At 45.9% G+C, this 20,545-nt stretch overlaps 1 protein-coding gene across 2 annotated transcripts in view; it reads left to right on the top strand.

The window, feature by feature from the left end:
• The window catches only part of FDFT1 (farnesyl-diphosphate farnesyltransferase 1), a 60,934-nt gene extending 40,888 nt beyond the window's left edge, over window positions 1-20,046 (top strand). Inside the window, exons 2-8 of one of the 2 annotated variants that reach the window (XM_026656355.1) lie at window positions 471-568; window positions 6,218-6,401; window positions 11,247-11,375; window positions 12,618-12,809; window positions 13,731-13,907; window positions 14,182-14,334; window positions 17,433-20,046. In XM_026656355.1, coding sequence (XP_026512140.1) covers window positions 471-568; window positions 6,218-6,401; window positions 11,247-11,375; window positions 12,618-12,809; window positions 13,731-13,907; window positions 14,182-14,334; window positions 17,433-17,654 — 1,155 coding nt within the window. In that variant the 3' untranslated portion in view covers window positions 17,655-20,046. Of the gene's footprint in view, window positions 1-232; window positions 569-6,217; window positions 6,402-11,246; window positions 11,376-12,617; window positions 12,810-13,730; window positions 13,908-14,181; window positions 14,335-17,432 lie in introns of those variants that run through there. The other variant, XM_024194590.3, reaches the window with a different exon arrangement.
• Window positions 20,047-20,545: the final 499 nt, after the last annotated feature.

Below are 20,545 nucleotides of genomic sequence, written 5' to 3' on the forward strand. Positions count from 1 at the left end.
CTCGGTGTCCCCGGGACGCGCGGGGTTAACGGGGCGGGGGGAGAGTCTCGGGCTCTCCGGGACGCGCGGGGTTAACGGGGCGGTTCCCCCCCGGGGGCGGGGCGGAGGGCGCGGCTCCCGGACCGGCCGTGGGTGTGTCGGCCGCAGCCTGCGTGGCCTAGCGAGCCCCGCGCTCCTGGTTCTGCTTGGCCCCGTCCCGGCCGCGGGCTCCGGCTGGGCAGCGGCCCGGCCCCGGCCCCGGCCCCATGGCCGCCAGCACCAAGGCCGTGGCCCTCTTCAAACGGACCCTGGCGCTGTCTCCCCCGCGGTGCCCCGGCGGCGGCGGCCAGCGCTGTTCGTCCTCGCCGCTGCCCCTGCCGGGGGGCCGGCGCCGCGGGGGCAGCCGCCTCCTGCACCAGGGCTCCCCGCCGGGGGCCTGCCCGGCCTCGCCCCGCTTCCAGCAGCCCGTCTCCCCTCTGCTCTGCCCGCAGGACGCGCTCAGCGACGGCCTCAAGACCTGCTACCGGTACCTGAACCAGACCAGCCGCAGCTTCGCCGCCGTCATCCAGGCCCTGGACGGGGAGCTGCGGTGAGTGCAGGGTGGGCTCGCAGGGGTTAATTAGCCCGTCACAGACTGGCCGGGGTAGGAGAGGGTTAACTGGGCAACCTCGTGCAGGAGCCAGCCCTGCACAGGGGCTAGATCACTGGTGCAACGGGCTGGCCAGGTAGGGTGACCAGATAGTAAGTGTGAAAAATCGGGACAGGGAGTGGGTGTAATTGGCATCTATATAAGAAAAAGCCCCAAATATCGGGACTGTCCCTATAAAATCGGGACATCTGGTCACCCTACCAGGCCGGTACTGCATGAGCATCTAAGGGTTATCCTAGGAGCAGGAGCCCTGGCTGCTTTGGCCAGGAGAGGGTTAAACATTAGCCCGTAGACAGCCCATGTGTTACTGGCCATATGCAAGGTACGTGCTTGTTCTCACAGTCTGCTGGTAGCAGGGGGTTGGCTGAGATCTATACCTGAGCTTACTTTTACCTGAGTGCTTGTTACCCATCGTGATTCAGGATCTGGATTTTGATATGATCATTGGGGATGAGGCCTAGCGGTGGCGTTAGATTCTTAGTTCCAGGTGGGTTGGGGTCTGCGTCTCAGTCATGCATTTGTATTCAGCATCTTCCATGCAAATGGCTCACCAGAGCTGTTTGAAAATGTACTAATTTAGTGTAAAAATTCCCTGCGTTTCTCTAGCGCATTTCACATAATGGTCATGCAGCACTTTACAAATATCAATATAACATCCTATGTAAGAGACACTGCAAGTGTTATTGGTGACACAGTATATGTTGATGTCAACAGTCAGGCCTTGTCTATGATCGTGCAGATTAGTTATTATTTGTATTACCACACCACCTAGGAGCCCTAGGCATGGACCACGACCCCATGTTCTAGGTGCTGTACAAACATTGAAGAAAAAGATTGTCCCTGCCCCAAAGAGTTTACAGTCTTAAGTGTACGACAAGAAACAACAGATGGATACAGACAGACAGGGCTTATGTTTATACAGGTGTCCATGTATTTTAATATATAGCGTTTATTTATTGGATCCCCAAAACAACATACAAAGTACACTAGTAAAATGTACCCATTACATTCAATACTTCTCATCCAAGGTTCTGCCTTGGTACATCTATGTCCCTTGTCCCTGTAATCACTAACTAAGCACTGTACAGTGCCCCTGTGAGGCAAGGATGTACTGCTACTGTTTTACAGGGGTGGCATAGAGAGATTAAGTGACTTGCTCAAGGTCATGCCAGAAGGCTGTGGTGAAGCCGGGACCTGAAACCAGCTTTCCAGAGTCCTAGTGCAGTGCCTTGACCAAAAGACCATCCCTTTCTCCCCCTCAGTATACTCTGTAAACATTAACTATACCTCTACCCCGATATAACGCGGCCCGATATAACACGAATTTGGATATAACGCGATAAAGCAGCGCTCCAGGGGGACGGGGCTGCGCACTCCGGTGGATCAAACCAAGTTCGATATAACGTGGTTTCATATATAACGCGGTAAGATTTTTTGGCTCCCGAGGACAGCGTTATATCGAGGTAGAGGTGTACTGTAGAGATTGGTTAATCTCTTCTGGATGGTTTTAAAAAAAACAACACTTTGAAACTTGCCATTTATGCCCATTGCTGGTGTCAGTGACTGCATTTCCTGGTCATATTTAGATCATAGGCTGTCTGTGCATAGTGTGTTTGTAAAGGGCCCAGTACAATTGGGCCCCAGTTTTGAATCAAGATTCTGGATGCTACCATAATACAAATAATTATAAAGCTTTGCAACACCTGCTTAAGTAATGGATTGCTTTTCCTGCCACTGTAATATAGCCGACTCGAGTGGATCAAGGCAGCTATATAACATTGCACTGTAACACTATTTAACATTTTAGGGTAGAAAGGATGGAGTTCAAAATAGAACTACTTAACTTTCAATATGGCTACAACAGCACAGGTAACACCTTAATTCTTGTAAAAAGTATCATGGGACTTTAATGAACCAAAGTGGTGAGGGCCTCAGTTTTAGGGTTCTTTCATTAGAGACTTACCATGTTATGTAATTCTTAATAGCTATCTCTACTCAGTTTACAGTAACATTTGAAATGATGTCAAGTATCAGAGGGGTAGCCGTGTTAGTCTGGATCTGTAAAAAGCAACGGAGAGTCCTGTGGCACCCACGCATCTGACGAAGTGGGTATTCACCCACGAAAGCTTCTGCTCCAATACATCTGTTAGTCTTAAGGGTGCCACAGGACTCTCATTTGAAATGATGAAACTCCTCGTACTATAGAATGAAAGTCCTAAATTATTTCTGTGCACCATAAATTACGGCAGTGCTTAGAGAACCTCTGTTCCCCCTCACATTTGATTAGCTACAGATACGTGTGTATAGCACAGGTATATACTTTGTATAAGGTAAGAATTGCACTATGAACAAACAATATAAAAATGTAAAGTATTGAATCCTTAACATACCCACAAGCCTATCATGCTGACCAGTGTTATCTCACTATTTTTTTTTTTTTATGCACCCTCTTCTGTCTGTCTGTATCCATCTTGTCTTTTGTCTTCTAGTTAGATTTTAGGCTCTTTGGGGCAGGGCCAGTCTTTTTGTTCTGTCTGTACAGCATGCAGCCCCAGGGGTCCTGGTCCTTGACTGGGGTTCATAGGTGCTGTGTAGTACTGGTACTATAGCCACTAATAATAAGCCTGGGAATTCAGAGTTAAGCTTTGTGCGCTGGGATGTGTGTGGTTTTTTTTTTTTTTTAAACTTTAGCCAATAGCTATTTGTCTCAGGAGTTTTTGAACAGTGGACAAGTGTTCATGTTCCTTGTGGTGCAGTATAGACACCCATCCTGGGTGTGTCAAGGGCAGAGATCTAGTTTTAACTCTGAATGTCTCCAATGACTGTCATCAGAAACTAGCACGTAACAATGTGGGAAAGCTTTGCTTGGAATTTTTGCAACGTGGGTTATAGTAGCCCAGAGCTAAAGCACCACTTAAATATTACCTCTTAAATTGGTAAAAAGTTTGTAAACGTATTTTTAGCATTCCTTAATGTACAACCCCAGCTCCCAATACTCCTTTTGGGAATAAAAGGTGATATGAGAGATTATGTAAAAATGGAGTGTGATAAGAACAGGCCTGAAAAAGTGTGTTTAAAAAAAAAAATGCATCCCTGGTTCCCAGCCAATGGGAACTGCGGAGCGGGCGCTTGGGGTGGGGGCAGCTCGCGGAGCCCTTCTGGGCACGCCTCCACCTAGGGGCCACAGGGACATGCTGGCTGCTTCTGGGAGCAGTGCGGGAGCCGGGTAGGGAGTCTGCCAGCCCCGCCAACTCCCCCTCCCCCAGCATCAGCGGGGTCCCAGGCTACATGCTGCCCCCTCCCTCCATCCCCCCTCAGAGCACCCATGGCGCCCCCAGGCTGCTCCCCCCCCAGCACCCACTGTGCCCCCTTCTGCACGCCTCTTCCCCCCCCCCCCAGCACTTGCGGCACACCTGGGCCATCCCCGGCCCTACCGCAGAGCACCGGCGGCACCTCCGGGCCACCCCCTGCCCCGGAGCACCCAAGTTTTAGTTAGGGGTATATAGTACAAATCATGGACAGGTCACAGGCCATGAATTTTTGTTTACTTCCTGTGACCTATCCATTACTTTTACTAAAAATACCTGTGACTAAAACGTAGCCTTAATTATAATTTATTTACCAAAAAAAATTCTTCCTTTAATAATTAAAAAAAAAAAAACCAAAACCCAAGGTTAAGTATAGTAGTGAACAGCTAAATGATCCACTCACTTTTCCATTACCATATAATCTTTTATTGCTCATTGTTGTCCTAGCTCATTTATGCTGTTCTTTATTAATTAGCATTTAAACATTTCCAAATGGTTAGAGACACAGTACCTAATTCGCTTTTGCAGTAACTTCTTTTTTTAAAATAGTTATCCTAATTTTACAGCTAGGGATTTTTTATAATCCTAGGGCTGGAACCTGCATTCCTCACACTCCCAAAACTTCCATTGAAGGCACTAGGATTTATGAGTTTTGAGCAGAGCAGAGAGATGATTTCTTGACCAAAACCACACAGCAAGCCAGAGCAGAGACAGGATTCAAATTCAGGAGCTGTATTGCATCATCCATGTTTAGCAGAACTCTTCATAGATTCTAGTGCTTAAAAACACACCCGGAATATGGCCCCTTGAATGCCTAGATCCTGGCCCCAGGATCAGTCTACTATTCCAGTCTTCTCAGACTTTTTCTCCTTGGGCCCCCCAAATCAGCCATGATTTCTTGTTTTGATCCTAATACATGGTTACGACACAGTGGGAGGAAAGAGAAGCTGCTTCAGCAGAGAGACAGCTGGAAGAGAAGGGAACAGAGATAAGAGTTTATCCTTCCCCTCACATAGTCTTATTTCCCCTGGGTCCTAGTGGCCGCTGGGTTTTAGTAACTTTTCTTTTGCCGCTATTCTGGCCAGCCCTCCCAAGACTTGTTGCAAATTTGGATCTCTCAGTACAGCAGTGGATTATGCTGCTCTTGGCACTTTGGATCAGTATTACATTAGTCTGTTAATGATACAGTACCTTTACTAATCTGTTTTTAGAAAACAGCTCCGCTTTCCATCTCCTCCCACCCCAGCAAAAAGAAAAAGGAACACCCCTCCCCCCCGGCCCCAAAACAACAAAACTCGGTTTGAAGGAGAAACTACTCTGGTGTCTAAAGCAACTGTTGCAAGTCATTTAGTTGTGCCCCATAGCGCGAAGATTCCACATGTAAGCACATAAAACCCACAGCGTAAAGATTCAAGGCACTTTCCTTTGTGATTAGTGCTGAGGTGAATGATAGATTTGCAGTGGACTGCTCAGCCTCACCCACACATCATGAGAGTATTTTCCTGTGACTATCCAAGATACTTACATGGCCTCCCTTACTGTAGCATCTGAGCACCTCAACCTTCAGTGTAGTGATCCTTAAAACAGCCCTGTGAGGTAGGACAGTGCTGTTATCCCCATTTTATAGTCTCTCTGTGCTTCAGCTCCCTAAGTGACTGGCCCAAGGTCACACAGGAAGCCTGTGGCAGATCAGAAAATTGAACCGAGGTCTCCCATGGTCCAGGCTGGCACTCTAGCTACTGGACTGTCCTTCGTTTCTAGCATCTGAATGCCTAGCCCAGGTGTATTGGGGGGGCCAGGAATTTCCAGCATCTGTAGGGGATCCTTTCTTGATTTTCTGTCTAGGCACATGTAGTATCTAAATATGTTTGAATTGTATCTACAGTGGTTGCCACTAAATTGTTTAAAAAGGTATCCACATTTTAATGGCGATCACTGGTACTAGCATAGCTACTACAAAGACAGATTATGGTATGAAATTACATTTTGCCTCATGATTTTTTAGTTGTAAATGTCCTTCTGGTAGATATGGGCCTGAATCAGAACCCTGGTTCTGACATGTTCAAACGCTCAGGATGTTCGAAATATTGACATGAATTTTATGGCTTGAGCCCATCTCTGATTTGTATGCAGAACTAGAAATACTTTCCAGGATGCAGAATTGGAAAGACCTTTGTTTAATTTTCAAATGTCTCTCACAAAAGCCACATGATGACTTTTAACTACTTGCCTGTGTCATAGCGAATCTTGATAAATAGGAAATCCTTCCTTCCCTCCATAGTCATGCTGTGTGCGTATTCTATCTGGTTCTCCGAGCTTTGGACACTATAGAAGATGATATGACCATCAACTTAGAAACCAAGGTCCCAATGTTGCATGACTTCCACTCCTATCTGTATCAGCCGGACTGGAGATACATGGAGAGCAAGGAGAAGGACAAGCAGGTGCTTGAGGACTTCCCAACGGTGAGCTGTTAGATTTCTTGTTTCAATCTATTAATTATAACCTGCTGATTATATAAGTATCTACTTAAAACCTTTCTGCATCTTGATACATAGAATTGCTAGACTGGATCAGACCCAAAGTCCACCTGGTCCGGTAACCTGACTTCAACAGTGGCCAGTACCAGATGCTATATTTGGCACTGGTGCGACCACTCCTGGTATACTTTGTCCAGTTCTGGTACCTACAATTCAAGAAGGATGTTGATAAATTGGAGAGGGTGCAGAGAAGAGCCATGAGAATGATTAAAGGATTGGAAAACATACTTTATATTAATAGATTGAGCTTTTTGAGTCTATATCCATCTTAACAGAGAGAAAGCTAAGGGGTAATTTGATTACAGCCTGTAAGTACCTGCTTGGGGAATAAAACTTTGTTAATGGGCTTGTCAACCTAACAGGTAGCAGTATAACAAAATCTAATGGCTGGAAGTCCAAGCTAGACAAAGTCAGACTAGAAATAAGGTGTACATTTTTAATAGTGAAGTTAATTGGAACCAACTTAACCAAAGGTTGTGGTGGATTCTCCATCACTGGCAATTCTTAAATCTAGGTTGGATGTTTTTCTAAAAGATCTGCTCTAGTTCAGACAGGAAGTAGTTCAGGGAAGTCCTATGGCCAATGTTATGCAGGTCAGACTAAATGATCACAATGGCCCTTTTGGCATTATAATCTATGAATCTGTTTCAGAGGAATGTGCAGGAACGTTGCATTAAGTAGATGTGGGATAATCTGTGCCCAGGAGGCAACCCAACATGATCTTTAACAGCTAGAGATTGATTCAAGTCTCAAAGCCAAAGACTTAATATCCCAGTCTCAAAATTTTTATAGTTAATAATAACAGCAGACTGTGGAACTCATAATCAAATTTCCATTACCGGTCTTACTAGCAGAACTCAAAACATGGAAAACTGTCTGTATAAAGGAGGATATTTCATGATCAGATTCATCACTGTGCATGATACACTGTGGTGCTATCCTGATCAGTACTGATAGAAATGGCTTTTGCCATCTATGCCAGAACCCACCTGGTTTGATAGTTCTTCACTCTGGTTGTACATTGGAGATGACTGAGGATGCGGTCATTGGTGGTGGCTGCTGATGTGTCCCTGGGTTGGCTGTTTGACTGTATTGCCCAATAGATGAGTAAGGGATGTGGAAAACCAACTCATTTGTAACTCTAAACTGTCCCAGAATTTCCGGCACTTCTCAGTTTTGACACTGAGGGCTGTATTTTAAAGAACAGAGGCCTAAGATCTTATGCATTCACCCACTTGCATTTGTGTATGTTTCACTGCAGTTCTGTGCCCCACTAGCTGTTCAGAGGGCTACTCACTTGCCTATGAGACTGCATGCACAATTGGGAAAATTGAATGTTGATAAACTTTGCATGTATGCAAATGAGGCGCCACCCTCCGAAAACCTGGCGCTAACTATTCTCTATTCCCTCGGGTTTTGAAAAAGCAGATCAGCTTCACACAGCAAAATGGCAGACTTGCAAACTCTTGTTTTCCATGTCAGAAGAGTTCAGGTGTGTCATGGGATTGATAGGCCCTGCCCCCTGGAGAAAAGGGGGATGATGGCAGCAGATAAGAGTGCAAGCTGCTCAGTTAATGGAGGGAGTAATGTGGATGGTGGCTTTGGAGAATCTGTTCCTCTCTTATGAGGGGCTTAAGCTAAATAGAATGACCTCGTTCTCAAAGAGAAGGTTGAGAGGTGACTTGATCACAGTCTGTAAGTACCTGTAGAGAGAGAAGATGCCTGATACTGTGGAGGGCAATCTAGCAAACAAAGGCATAACAAAACCCAATGACTAAAAAGGAAAGCTAGACAAATTTAGACTGGAAATAAGGTGCACGCTTCTAACAGTGAGGGGAATTAACCTTTGGAACAAATTAACCAGGGATGTGGTGGACTCCGTCACTTGAAGTCTCTCGATTGAGACTGGATGTCTTATGATCTTGTTCAACCAAGAGTTACTGGGCTCGACGTGGGATTCCTGAGTGAAATTCTTGGGCCTGTGCTATGTGGGAGGTCAGATGAGATGATCATAGTGATCCCCCCCCCAGGCCTCAGAATTGATGAAGGCCCCAATCCTTGCTGAGCCAGCAGTTGAACCTACTGATAGTTTCAGTCTAAAGTGTGTAAGCCCAGAGGGGAAAATGTTAGCCCCGGAATGTTTCACTATGTGGCTGACAGCAAGAGGTCAGCTCTACTGTATTAACTATTAAACACTTAGATCTATTGCAGAAACAGTAGCTGAAAATTTTTGAGTGAGCATCATGCGGAATACATTAAAAGTAAAGGAACAGGGCAGCAGCTCTTACAAACGTTATTTATATTCTCTATAGTTTAATATTCCATTGTCAGCTTCTGCCTCTTGCTTTTTCTTTTTAAGGACGAGTTTATAATTCTGATGATATGCCTGACCAGCGCATAATAAAACAACCTAGGGAATTAAATGCAAAAAGCTGTGTTGTATTCAACACTAAGCATCATGAAAACTGCAAAGTCAAGAAATGCAAAAACCTGACAAAGAGTAAATCATTTAGATGCCAAGTCACTTAGGTGCTTTTGAAATTTTCACGCAAGGTTCTTTAATATGAAAGTAATCACAATTTTAAACTGATTTGCAACAGCACACGTTTACACTTCCATGGCATTATATGCTGCTGCGGCATTCAGATGCCAGATGATGAAAGGGCCGTATAAATAGAGCTGTAGCACAAGTTTCCTGAACCATTTACCAGTAATTTAACAAAAAGCTTTGTGCATAACTGAAATGTAATTTAATAAACTAACTCTTATATTTTTATTGGGGTCTAGTTAACTCCACCCTCCCTTTTTCTTATTTCTGTTGGTATAAAATTCCTTTTCTCCCCGCTCTGCCACCCAAACACCATCTGGAAATGCGCATGGGAACAAGACTCATGCTTCATACTGGAGTAGCTGCCCTCTAGATGCAGCATGATTTCAGTGCTCTAGCTGAGAGCCGTGCTGGGATTTGGCGAGCAGCCAGTGTCGGGGACGAGGCTGGGATTCACTCACTGAATGGGGCTGTTCTGTGGTAGATTTTAGGTTAGCGTTCCAAGGAGTGCACTTCACCATGGAGTAGTAATTCTCACAAGAACAGGAGCACAACAGTTTCTGAAGAAATGCAGTTAATTTACAGGATTTGTAAATATTTTGAATTTTAGTTGACCAGTTAAAGGTTGGATTCAACTTCCATTGAAGTCATGGGGTGGGAGGGAGGTGATGTTTTTAGGTGGGGGAGTTGTTGCTAATTTTATGGTAATTTTAAGATTAAGGCTTTCATAGGAGCCTGAGAGTAGTTCGGTGCCCAAATCCCATTGAATTTCAGTGCGATTTGAGCACCTAACTCCCGTAAATCCCCTCTGATAATCCCAGCCCAAAGGAATATTTGGGAAGTCCAGTGATTGCTGTGAATGGCCTGAAGGCATCTATGCTAATAGCTGCTTGTCGGAGAATTGCTGCAGTGCTCAGAAATGTTACTACAGTACAAAAGAGTTTATTATATAGGCTTGGGATACAAACAACTTGTTAATTTAGCAGATCTGTACTCGTAAGTGGTATTTACGGGGGCTGCATTGTTCCGTGAAGTATCTTTGTTTGCAGCATTCATGTAACTGGCCTGCTCTTCTAACACACCCACTCCCGTTCAAACTATATTACAATACAACTTTGATACAGAAGGTCTCAAACTGCTGAATAATAATCCCAGACAGTTACATGGCACTGTTCATCAGTACATCTCACAACACTTTACAAAGGAGGTCAGAATCATTATCCCCATTTTACAGACTGGGAAACTGAGGCATGGAGGGGAAGTGACTTGCCCGAGGTCACTCAACAGGCCAGTGGCAGAGTTGGGAATAGAGTCCAGGTTTCCTCAGTCTCAGCCCAGTGTTCTTTCTGTCCACAGTTGAGTTCCTCTGAGCTCCTTTAATCTCTCAATGTATTTATTTTAAAAAGACTGCTAGGAGGCTGTCTATAATTACCCACACAGGGAGAAGAGGTCTGATGCTGGAGTGCTCTTTAACATAGCAAAGGAATAAAATGAAATGGCTGGAAGTGGATGTCACCAAAGTTCAAACTGGAAATATAATGCACATTATTATCAATGAGGATAGATTGCCCAGTGATGTAGTGATTTTCCATCATTTGGAGCCTTTAAATCAAGACTGGGTGCTCTAAAACAGGTGTCCTAGTTCAACCACTAATGGTTGGGCTGGCAGCAGGAATCACTGGTTGGAATTGGCCTGTGTTGTGCAGGACGCCGGCCTAGATGATCATAATGGTCCCTTCTGGCCTTTAAACTGTGAAATATTGCACATGCTGAAGTCTGGGAGAGCTGGGCCTTTGGGAGCCCATAGAGAACAGAGCTGCAATAAAACACTGGGAATCATTCTACTAGCTGTTCACTTGGTGGGACTCTTTCATAAAGTTACACTTGGTGTACAGAGTTTGTTTTGTAACTCCTTCATGCACCAGCTCCCAAGTGTTGCTGTCCAAGGCCGTACTGCCTTCAAGAAATTACAAGCTGCATCTGAGCTGTGGCCAGAGATCATAGGAATTTGTTTCTGCACATGCTGAATTTGTGTTTACTGCTGAGGGGCTTGAATCTGTTCCCATTGAAGCCAGTGGGAATTTTGTCAGCCCCTTCAGTGGGAGCAGGATTAGACCCCAGTAGCCTATAACCTTCTCTCCCCTCCCCCCCCCCCACTTCCTAGTCTAGTGACAAATGCCACTTTCAGCACAATGTATGTTTCTTTGTGGTTTCTGCTGTAGATCTCCTTGGAGTTCAGAAACCTGGCAAAGGTGTATCGAGATGTGATTGTAGATATTTGTCACAAGATGGGAGCTGGAATGGCCGAGTTCTTGGAAAAGAAGGTTGACACCCAGCATGAGTGGGATAAGGTAAGCGAGCATTGAGAGCCCATGCTCTCAAGTACGTAAAAGGTTGTTACAAGGAGGAGGGAGAAAAATTGTTCTTGATCTCTGAGGATAGGACAAGAAGCAATGGGCTTAAATTGCAGCAAGGGAGGTTTAGGTTGGACATTAGGAAAAACTTCCTAATTGTCAGGGTGGTTAAGCACTGGAATAAATTGCCTAGGGAGGTTGTGGAATCTCCATCACTGGAGATTTTTAAGAGCAGGTTAGACAAACACCTGTCAGGGATGGTCTAGATAATACTTAGTCCTGCTATGAATGCGGGGGACTGGACTAGATGACTTCTCAAGGGCCCTTCCAGTCCTATGATTCTATGCTCAGGGCAATGCACATAGCCCCTGCTGGAGGCCTGGAATTCTGCACTTGCCGCTCCCTCATGATTACAATTGCTTATTGTAATGCTCACCCTGGCCATACATAGGTATCCAAGATGAGTAAAGGACAAAGTGTTAACTCTGAGTCTTGCTGTTTGGTGGGCAGCCCGTTTCCATGTGAATGTAAAGATTTATCTGAGCGATGAGATCCCTGCGTAAATTGCCCAAAGCATTGATTAGCTATTTTTATCACTGACCTTGTGGATGACGGTGGCTGTGTGCATTATTGATAGGTAGTACAGAATTTTAGGTGGGCCGTCTTACCCCCTGCCCACTTAACTCCTTGACTACGAACACAAAGTACTCTCAGTCCCCTGCTTTGGCTGCCAGACTGTTCATTGAAATGCAAGTACGCACCATAAAGCCTTGATGTTGGTTTTGAGCAGTTTTCCTGGAACGTGCACTGTATAAAATGGGCCACATGAGCATCTGCTCTCATTTGGGTCTTCCATGGAAGCCCAGTGCTGCTAACAGCTGTGAATGACACGCTTGCTATTTTTCCTGCATGGAGCAATGGTCCGGTGGTAGAATCCACACTGTAGAAGCATATTCTTGGTATGCGGATGTTGGCTGTTGAGCACTGGCATGAAGACACATGCCAGAAGCCCTCGCTCAGTGTCGCTCTGTATTCCAAGCCCAAACCCAAATACCACTGACACATCCATCAAAATGGGCTTGATATGCAGCAAGTTGAACTGCATGGGAACTATCTTGGGGAAAGTTCCCCGAAAGACACCAATAACCATAAATAACCTAGGGGAGTAATTTTGATGTAGCCACATGGACTAGGAGAGAGACATTTCACAATTCATTTTGTTCTTTCCAAACCTTGCAGTATTGTCACTATGTTGCTGGGCTGGTGGGCATTGGCCTTTCCCGTCTGTTCTCTGCATCAGAGCTAGAAGACCCTATCGTAGGACAGGACACAGAGCTTGCAAATTCCATGGGCCTCTTTCTTCAGAAAACCAACATCATTCGTGATTATCTGGAGGACCAGGTGGAGGGAAGAGAATTCTGGCCCAGAGAGGTAAGGGAAACCAGCTCTTTTCAGATGACAACTTCAGCCTAATACGGTTTGTTAGGAAGTGTTAGAGCTGTGATGCAGACTCCTATTCCTTGCTGATGAGCTCTGGAGATACTGTTACTGCTTTGATACAGAGTTAGGCAGGACTACTTGTTAGGAGACTCGTTTCACAGAATTTGTCTTTTGGTTCTTATTCGGATATAGAAGGTTTCTGTTTTTTTTTTTTTTTTTTTTCAAATGAAGTTGCACAAATCTGTAGGGAGTTAGGCAAAACTCTTCTGTCAGAGAGATCTTAGTGGTATAGCTGAAAGGTCAATTGTCAGCATGCCTGTCCCATGGATAAAATCTGTTCAGCAGAGTGTCTGTGACAGCGGAGGTTTCTCCAGACAATCTTGGATGCCGTCGCTCTGCTCCATGCACCAGCCCTGTTCGCAGGATGGGACAGGGTTCCTGTAATCTAAGAAGAGTTGGCCAAACTCAGATTTGGAGACCCATCTTCATAACATGGGGACTCTGCTGTGCCAGCCCCAGTCCAGAAAAGCATTTACACACATGTGTAACTCTAAGCACGTGAGTAGTCCCACCGAGGTCGGTGCAGTTACTCGTGCTTTAAAGTGTGTGTAAGTGCCTTTCTGAATCAGAGGCATGGATGCTTAACTTCAGAGCTGCCAGCTGGATCCAATTCTTCTCTCTTTCCCAGGGTGCCTTATCGAAAGGGAATGGGACTGAATGGAATAGTAGGTCAGAGTGAACTGTGTGTTAAGGATCTTGCTTCTGACTGTAACAAAGTCTGATCACAAGTATTAGGTGCAGTAAAATAAGATCTTTGTATTTGACAGTTTGATACGGGCCCTCTTATGAATATGAATGTCTGAAAAGTGCTAACGGCTGAGTGGTGTTACTATGTACTGTTGGCGTTCCCAGGTTTGGAGCAGGTATGCTAAGAAGCTGTCGGATCTCGCCAAGCCAGAGAACATTGACGTGGCCGTCCAGTGTATGAATGAACTGATCACAAATGCATTGCACCACGTCCCCGATGTCCTCACTTTCTTATCTAAACTGAAAAACCAAAGTGTCTTCAACTTCTGCGCTATTCCGCAGGTAGGTTAATGTGTCCAGATGTTTGAACCAGATATTTTCATTGTCTTTTCCCCCTCCCACCTTCACCCCCTTTGGGGCTGGATGTCTTCTCAGTTCTATACACCGTAATTAATACTAGTCTTCTTTTTCTCTCCGATATTAAATAAATTCAACATGGAGATCGCCGAGCATTTTGAGTTGTTGCCTCGTTTTGAGAGATTGGGTCTTTCCCCAGAGGAATGACTCTACTCTTGGATAGACACGCTATTCAATGCTGCTTGTCATTTCTCCCTAGGTGATGGCTATCGCTACTCTGGCAGCCTGTTACAATAACAAACAGGTGTTTAGAGGTCTAGTGAAGATTCGGAAAGGACAAGCTGTCACTTTAATGATGGACGCCACAAACATACAGGCTGTCAAGGCTATAATGTACCAGTATGTGGAAGAGGTAGGTTGGGTGGCTTGCTTTGAAAGACTCCTATTCAAATGTAGCTGTTCCCTCTTTAATCCTCTGTGTTCTGCTGTTAGGGCTAAGCTGGGGTTTCCACTATATCCAGTAGTTTAGCAACTGCCATTTTGCTTTAGCTAAAATTGTTGAAGATGTTCTAGGAACAAGGACATTAGCATGAAAAAGCTTGAAATAGTAAAGTCTGGAACATGGCTTTTTTTTTTTTTCCTTCTCTGGTGCTGTTAATCCTTATAGTCTAAAGTGTATTCTCCAGAAGTGTTAGCACTTCCCAATTTATTATAAAAGCCACTCCTCTGAATTCAGGGAATATAATAATAGCTGTTGCAGAAGTGAAAACTACAGTTGAGATGACTAACTGCCAGTATAAACCTGTGCCCTCACTCATAATTTTCAGATTTTATATGGAATTGTGTAACATGTATGGGTGTTTAACCCCACATACTGGTTTGTATAGATGTTGCACAGTATTCTACTGAGCAAATGTAATGGAGGATTTCTCATTTTCTTTATGCCAGTCTGGTAAGTTCATATATTTCCAGTGCATCATGGAAAATAAAGACCTTTAATTGCTGTGGCTGTCAGTTGCCCTGTCTGTGGGACAAACATTAGTGATCTGATTGACCTGTTTCTAAAACTGTCTTTTCAGGGTGGTGCATACCTAATAATATAGGTACCACTGCACTTATTGCAGAGCTCCCATTGGAATCAATGGGAGCTGCATTACCGTAGAAAATCAGGCAGCTGTCCCTGGCATGGAGTTGACTGTCTGAAGTTAGACATGTCCCAAGCAAGATGAGTAGGCAGAAGATGGTGAAAGGGAAAGGTAGGGGAGGGGTTATAAAAATAGGCTAGCTCCCCAATCTCGCCAAGCCATTGATGTGGTTGTGCAGTGTCTGAATGAACGGATCACAAACGCTGTATGCCATGTCCCTGGTGTCCTCACATACTTTAGACTGAAAGTGTCTATTGTACAAGCCAAGCAGCCTTTTCCGGTGCCTGGAGTTACCTTTGGTTGTGCAGTTCAATAGAGAATAGGCTGGAATAAAGCCTTCTGTGGCTTTTCCGTGCTGGATGGAAAGGGAGTTGTAGGAAGGGCTGGTACAAGCCTGACAAAATCAGCTGGGTTATTAGCCCCTTCTCTGCTGGGGAATCTCTCTTTAAACAATCCCTTTGTTAGTATTTACATTTGCTGACTTTGGGAGAATCTTGCCTCCGTTACAGTCCAGGGCAAAACTCTCTGCCTTCCCAGGGCCCAGATTTCACCCTTGGTCATCCTCCATATGAAGGCAGAAACCGAGAATTCTGTTTACACAACGTTGATTCTTGGAAGAAGCTGCTTAGGGTGGTGTCACATCCCCCCGGGGCAGGGCCAACTACAGTTGTCTATGGCTGCTGCTGACAACATTCTGTCATATTTTCCCTGCATTGTGTGAAAATCTTGTCTGAAAAGTGTCGGAGAACAGTATTGTCAGTCCATGCCAGGGAGTACCTTGGTTCTGTCAATCAGAGTTACCTGTCTAATAGACCTTGCTAGCAAGGTGCAAATACTTTTCCAAATCCTTGAGTCAGACAGCTCCTAGTGGCTGTACAGATTCCTAGCAGCTCTGGCCTAACCTGACCTAACCATAGGAATAACATGACTTATGACAACACGTTTAGGTCCTGTCTTAATTGGGATTTGGAGCAGCTAGCAAAGGTTTCAAAGCAAAAACCATTTTAATGTTTCTTTACTTAGATTTATATATTGGGCCTTACCAAATTCATGGTCCATTTTGGTCAATTTCATGACCAGAGGGTTTTAAAATTGGTCAATTTCATGATTTCAGATGTTTACATCTGAAATTTCAAGAGTGTTGTAACTGCCGGGGTCCTGACCCAAAAAGGGATGGGGGGGGGAGGGGCAGGTTTGCAGGATTGCCACCCTCACTTCTGTGCTGCTTTCAGAGCTGGGCTCTGAAGGCAGCCGCCGCGGAGCTTCCTGCAGCTGGAGGGGGCTCACGGAGGTGGGTCCGATCTCCCCCATGCTCCTGGGAGCGCCCCAGCCAGGGGCTCCTAGTCGCTAGTCATGTCCAGTGGTGGATTAACGCACAGGCCTATGGGCCTGTGCCCAGGGGCCAGGGCCATTTGAAAAATGGATGCCCCAAACCCTGTCAGGAGCCACAGGGGGTGGTTGAAACCCTGAGCACCAGCAGTAATCGTCAGGACTGAAGCCCCAAGCCTTGGTGCCCCGAGCCCAGGCAGGAGCCGCGGGGGCAGGGAAGCCCTGAGCCGAGGTGCCTCAAGCCCCAGCTGGGGCTGTGAGGAGGACACCAGCCCAGAGCCTGGGCACAAGCTGCGGGGGACAGAAGTCCTGAGTCCAGATGCCTGGAGCCCCAGCAAGAGTCGCAGGGGGCAGGAAGCCCTGACCCTGAGCATCCCAGTCCCCGGCAGGAGCTGGGGTGGGTGGAAGCCCGGACCCTAGCTCTGGGGCTGTTGCAGCGCAGACGTGAGGGTGTACCACCCTTACGTCTGCACTGCCTATGGAGGTGAGTCTGATTTCCCCCTCCTCCCCCCGATAATGGCCGTGCTGGGGAACGACTAGTTCTGTCCTCCCCAGCCTGGCTGGACTAGCAGATTTCGGGGAGATCTGATTTCATGGGGAAGGGCTTATTTCACAGTCCATGACACATTTTTCATGTGAAATTGGTAGGGCCCTGTTTATGTAATAGACTCCTCTACAGGGCTGTAGGTGCCCTAACAGAGAATCGGCAGGATTAATAAACATTAAACCAAGTTCTGGCTAATGTGGCTTGAACTCCTTTGCAGACTGACCCCTGTGGGTGTATCCTCTAAACTCAGTTCAGTTAGCACAGTGCTCAGGTAAAATATTACCTCTTAGCGAGTTTCCCTGCCTAGAGCGAAGTTAGCACGGTTCTGATCCCCCTTTGGTTTAAAAACTGGCTGGATTGCTGGTAACGAGTGTTATCCTGTTGGAATATGCATAGCACCTCCTCCACGGAAGCCATATATTGTCATAGGAATTGTGGGTGTGGTTTTCAGGGTTGCTCCCTAACCTTTTGTGGTTTTTCTCTCTCCAGATCTATCAGAAGGTCCCAAGCACAGACCCTTCTTCTAACAAGACCCAGCAGATCATCGTCTCAATCCGGACAATGAGTTTGCCCAATGGCGTCGAGGTCTCCCGTAACCATTACTCCCCCATCTACCTTTCATGCGCCATGCTTCTGGCAGCACTGAGCTGGCAGTATCTGAGTGCGATGTCAAAGGCATCAGAGGAGTATGTACAGGCCAGCGAGAACTGAGGGTTGGTGGGGAGAGCAAAGGTCAGTGGATGGATAACGTTGGGAACAGGTTCTTCTCTCTTCACTGTTGGATCTGCTGCCCTGCGGGATGCCAGACTGGTGTGGGCCCTTAAAGCTGTGAATGGAATGGCAAGTTTGAAGGTGTCGGTTGGCTCGCAGTATTGTGTGTTGCAGCCACTAGCTAGCAGCTGAATTTGGCTGCTTTCGCTATCCGGAAGAACACGTTACAAATAAGACTGGTTGAGACTCACTTTTCCTCTTTGTGGGAGACTGTTTTACCTGAATTCTGGCCAGGATATTTTTAAATTGCCTGTCACTTGTGATTTTTTGACACTTCCTTCCTGTAAAAAGTTGCATGACGTGAGCCTTTACGTTCTCTCATCTGCCCTGTGTGTTCTGACCTCAGTACCTTCATTGCTCAGCAACTGAATGTTTCCAGCAAGTCAGCCATCTTGGAAGCCACCATTCCCTCAGGTGGATGAAATCTTCAATTCACTGGGGATCTTACAGTACAGAGATGAGTGCATAAGTTCTAGGCCTCCCCATCCTTGTACTAAAGAATTGTGAAGAGATACTAGCCTTAAATATTAGAGCTATTGTGATATCGTGGATGTAGCGTTCCAGTGAGATCACTTTGTAGAGTTTAGAGCTCAGATGCTGAAAGATGTGTGCTCTGTCTTCTGAAAGCCGAGTAGATGGCAGTACATGCAAAGCCTATTTCTCAGCAAAAGTTACGGTGGGGAATGTGTGGGGGCAGGCTGGATGGCTCATAGGTGGATGATGACTGCTAAGTCTGGTAGGATACAGCTGTACTGCTAGTAACAAGCCATCCAATGGGGGTCTTGAAATATAAAAGGTAGCTCCTGATCCATCCCTTGGGGATGGTTTTCCCTATCAAACCATGCAGTGAGGGTCCCCTTGCCCCTGCCTGGGCAAAGGAGGTGCACTGTAGTAAGAGATTACAGCTGTGGTAGTGAGTGGGAGGCAGAAAAGCTGCTAGCTGAGCTGTAAGGGAGGCAAGTCTTGAGTCAGCAAACCTTCCTGACCTGGAGAGAACAAGGGGAATGTTGGAGTCTTTCTCCCCCTGGTCCCTCGCCTGTATTTGTGCCCCCACCCAGGCTGACAGTATGGCCTAGAGGCACAGGTATCCTCTTTGGAGTGGTAACTAACCAGCTCTGGAAGGAGGGTGATTGCATACCTGCTCTCCGTGCATTCAAACTTCCTTTGGAAACATGACTCCTCACATGCCACTATTTTCTGTGGCTAAACCAGCGTTCCTTTCACCCATACCCTCTTTGGGGTGCGCAGATACAGCCTGCAGGACTGTCAGCAATAAAGATACACACAATGCTGGTTTTGACACCTTGTGGCTGTGTCCTTCGGGACACTGGCTGTTCAGATGAAGTAGTCGACAGTGAATACTGTTATCTGTGCTAGTTGTCGATTGCTTCCAGCTCCTGTAAAACTCAAGGTGCCTGTGCTGGAGACAAGAATGGAAATTCTTCAGACTGAGACTTATGGGCTGCTCTCAGCTGCACTGGCAGAGTTCCACTTACAGCAGCTCTGAACTTAGCCTTGTCCTGCCAGTTTCGGCGGGTGGCAGGCTTCACAAATCTGTCTTGAAGAACCTTCATGAAGGAAACAGACACTGGTCTCTCTGGACTCAAGAAAATCCTCCCACCAGCTCTGAAACAGACTTTTAAAGGCTCTTCCTACGATGACTCTAGAAGTAGTAGGGCTGGCACCAGGAAGTCTGTTTAAAAGCAGGTGGGTCGGCCGTCTTCGCTTTCAGTTCAGAGGGGATGGGTGTCTTCAAGATTAACCCTCCCCCCCCATCGTCTTTTAGCTAGCACAGCTCAAGTTTTAAAGCCGTGTCTTCGAATAGAGGTAAGTGTGTTTAAGGAAGACAGGTGCTTGCTGCTGCTCTTACTCACCCCACCTACTGTTACATGGTGGACTAGTGTGCTCCCCTGCTTTTCATTAACATCTAGTGGAGTACGGCCCTGGAGAAGGGGGCTGAGGAGCGAGTATCCGTGCTGTTCTGGGAAGCAACTCTCTCCCTGTTAAACCTTCTGTTCCCCAAAGCAAGCTTGATGGGGCTGCTTTTAAACAGCAGAAGCAGCTGGAGTTGTAGATGTGCACGCATTGTGGGAAAGGTAACTGAAGTTTAGGAGTTGGGATCTCTACCAGGATCTGTCTTGTGGTTGGGTGTAAGACCAGTACTGCACTACAATGCTATTACATGGCAAGCTCTACTCCATGGTGATCCGTGTACATACTTAGCTTAATTCAATGTTGATGCGAGTATTGTTGTTTTGCTCTTTATGCAGAGAGGTCTGGGCTTAAGTTCTCAGCTTCCCTTATCAACAATAAATAATTTCTTTACCAAGAAGTCCTCAGGTACTATTATTCAGCTGGCTAATGACCCCGTGTAGTGAAATCTTAGTTGACAGGTGGGAAGAAGTTACTTTACCTGGGAAAGCTTTGCACAACACAATAAGAGATCAGTCTTCCTGTGTGAACACTTCTACACTTAAAAAGCAAAAGCAGCACAATAAATTGAAGATATGCCTGATGATGGTAGACTGCAGGGTCTCAAACTATTTAAGTTACAAAATGTTAATCAGTAGGTGTAGGGGGAACATATGTAATGAGCTCTTCAGTCTAGCAGACAAAGGTGGAGCAAAATATAATGGCTGGAAGCTGAAGTTAGATAAAATCACACCAGATCTAAGGTATAACTTTAACAGTGAGGGTAATTAATCATTGCAACAGCTTACTTAAGGATGTGATGGTTTCTCTAGTGCTGGCAACTTTTAAATCAACAAGTGGATGTTTTTCAAAAAGAGACTAATTCAAGCAGGAAGTATGTGGCAGTCTTTATGGCCTGT

The sequence above is a fragment of the Terrapene carolina genome, unplaced genomic scaffold (assembly GCF_002925995.2).
Source record: "Terrapene carolina triunguis isolate 2854851 unplaced genomic scaffold, T_m_triunguis-2.0 Scaffold228, whole genome shotgun sequence".
In the NCBI taxonomy this organism is placed as follows: Eukaryota; Metazoa; Chordata; order Testudines; family Emydidae; genus Terrapene; species Terrapene triunguis.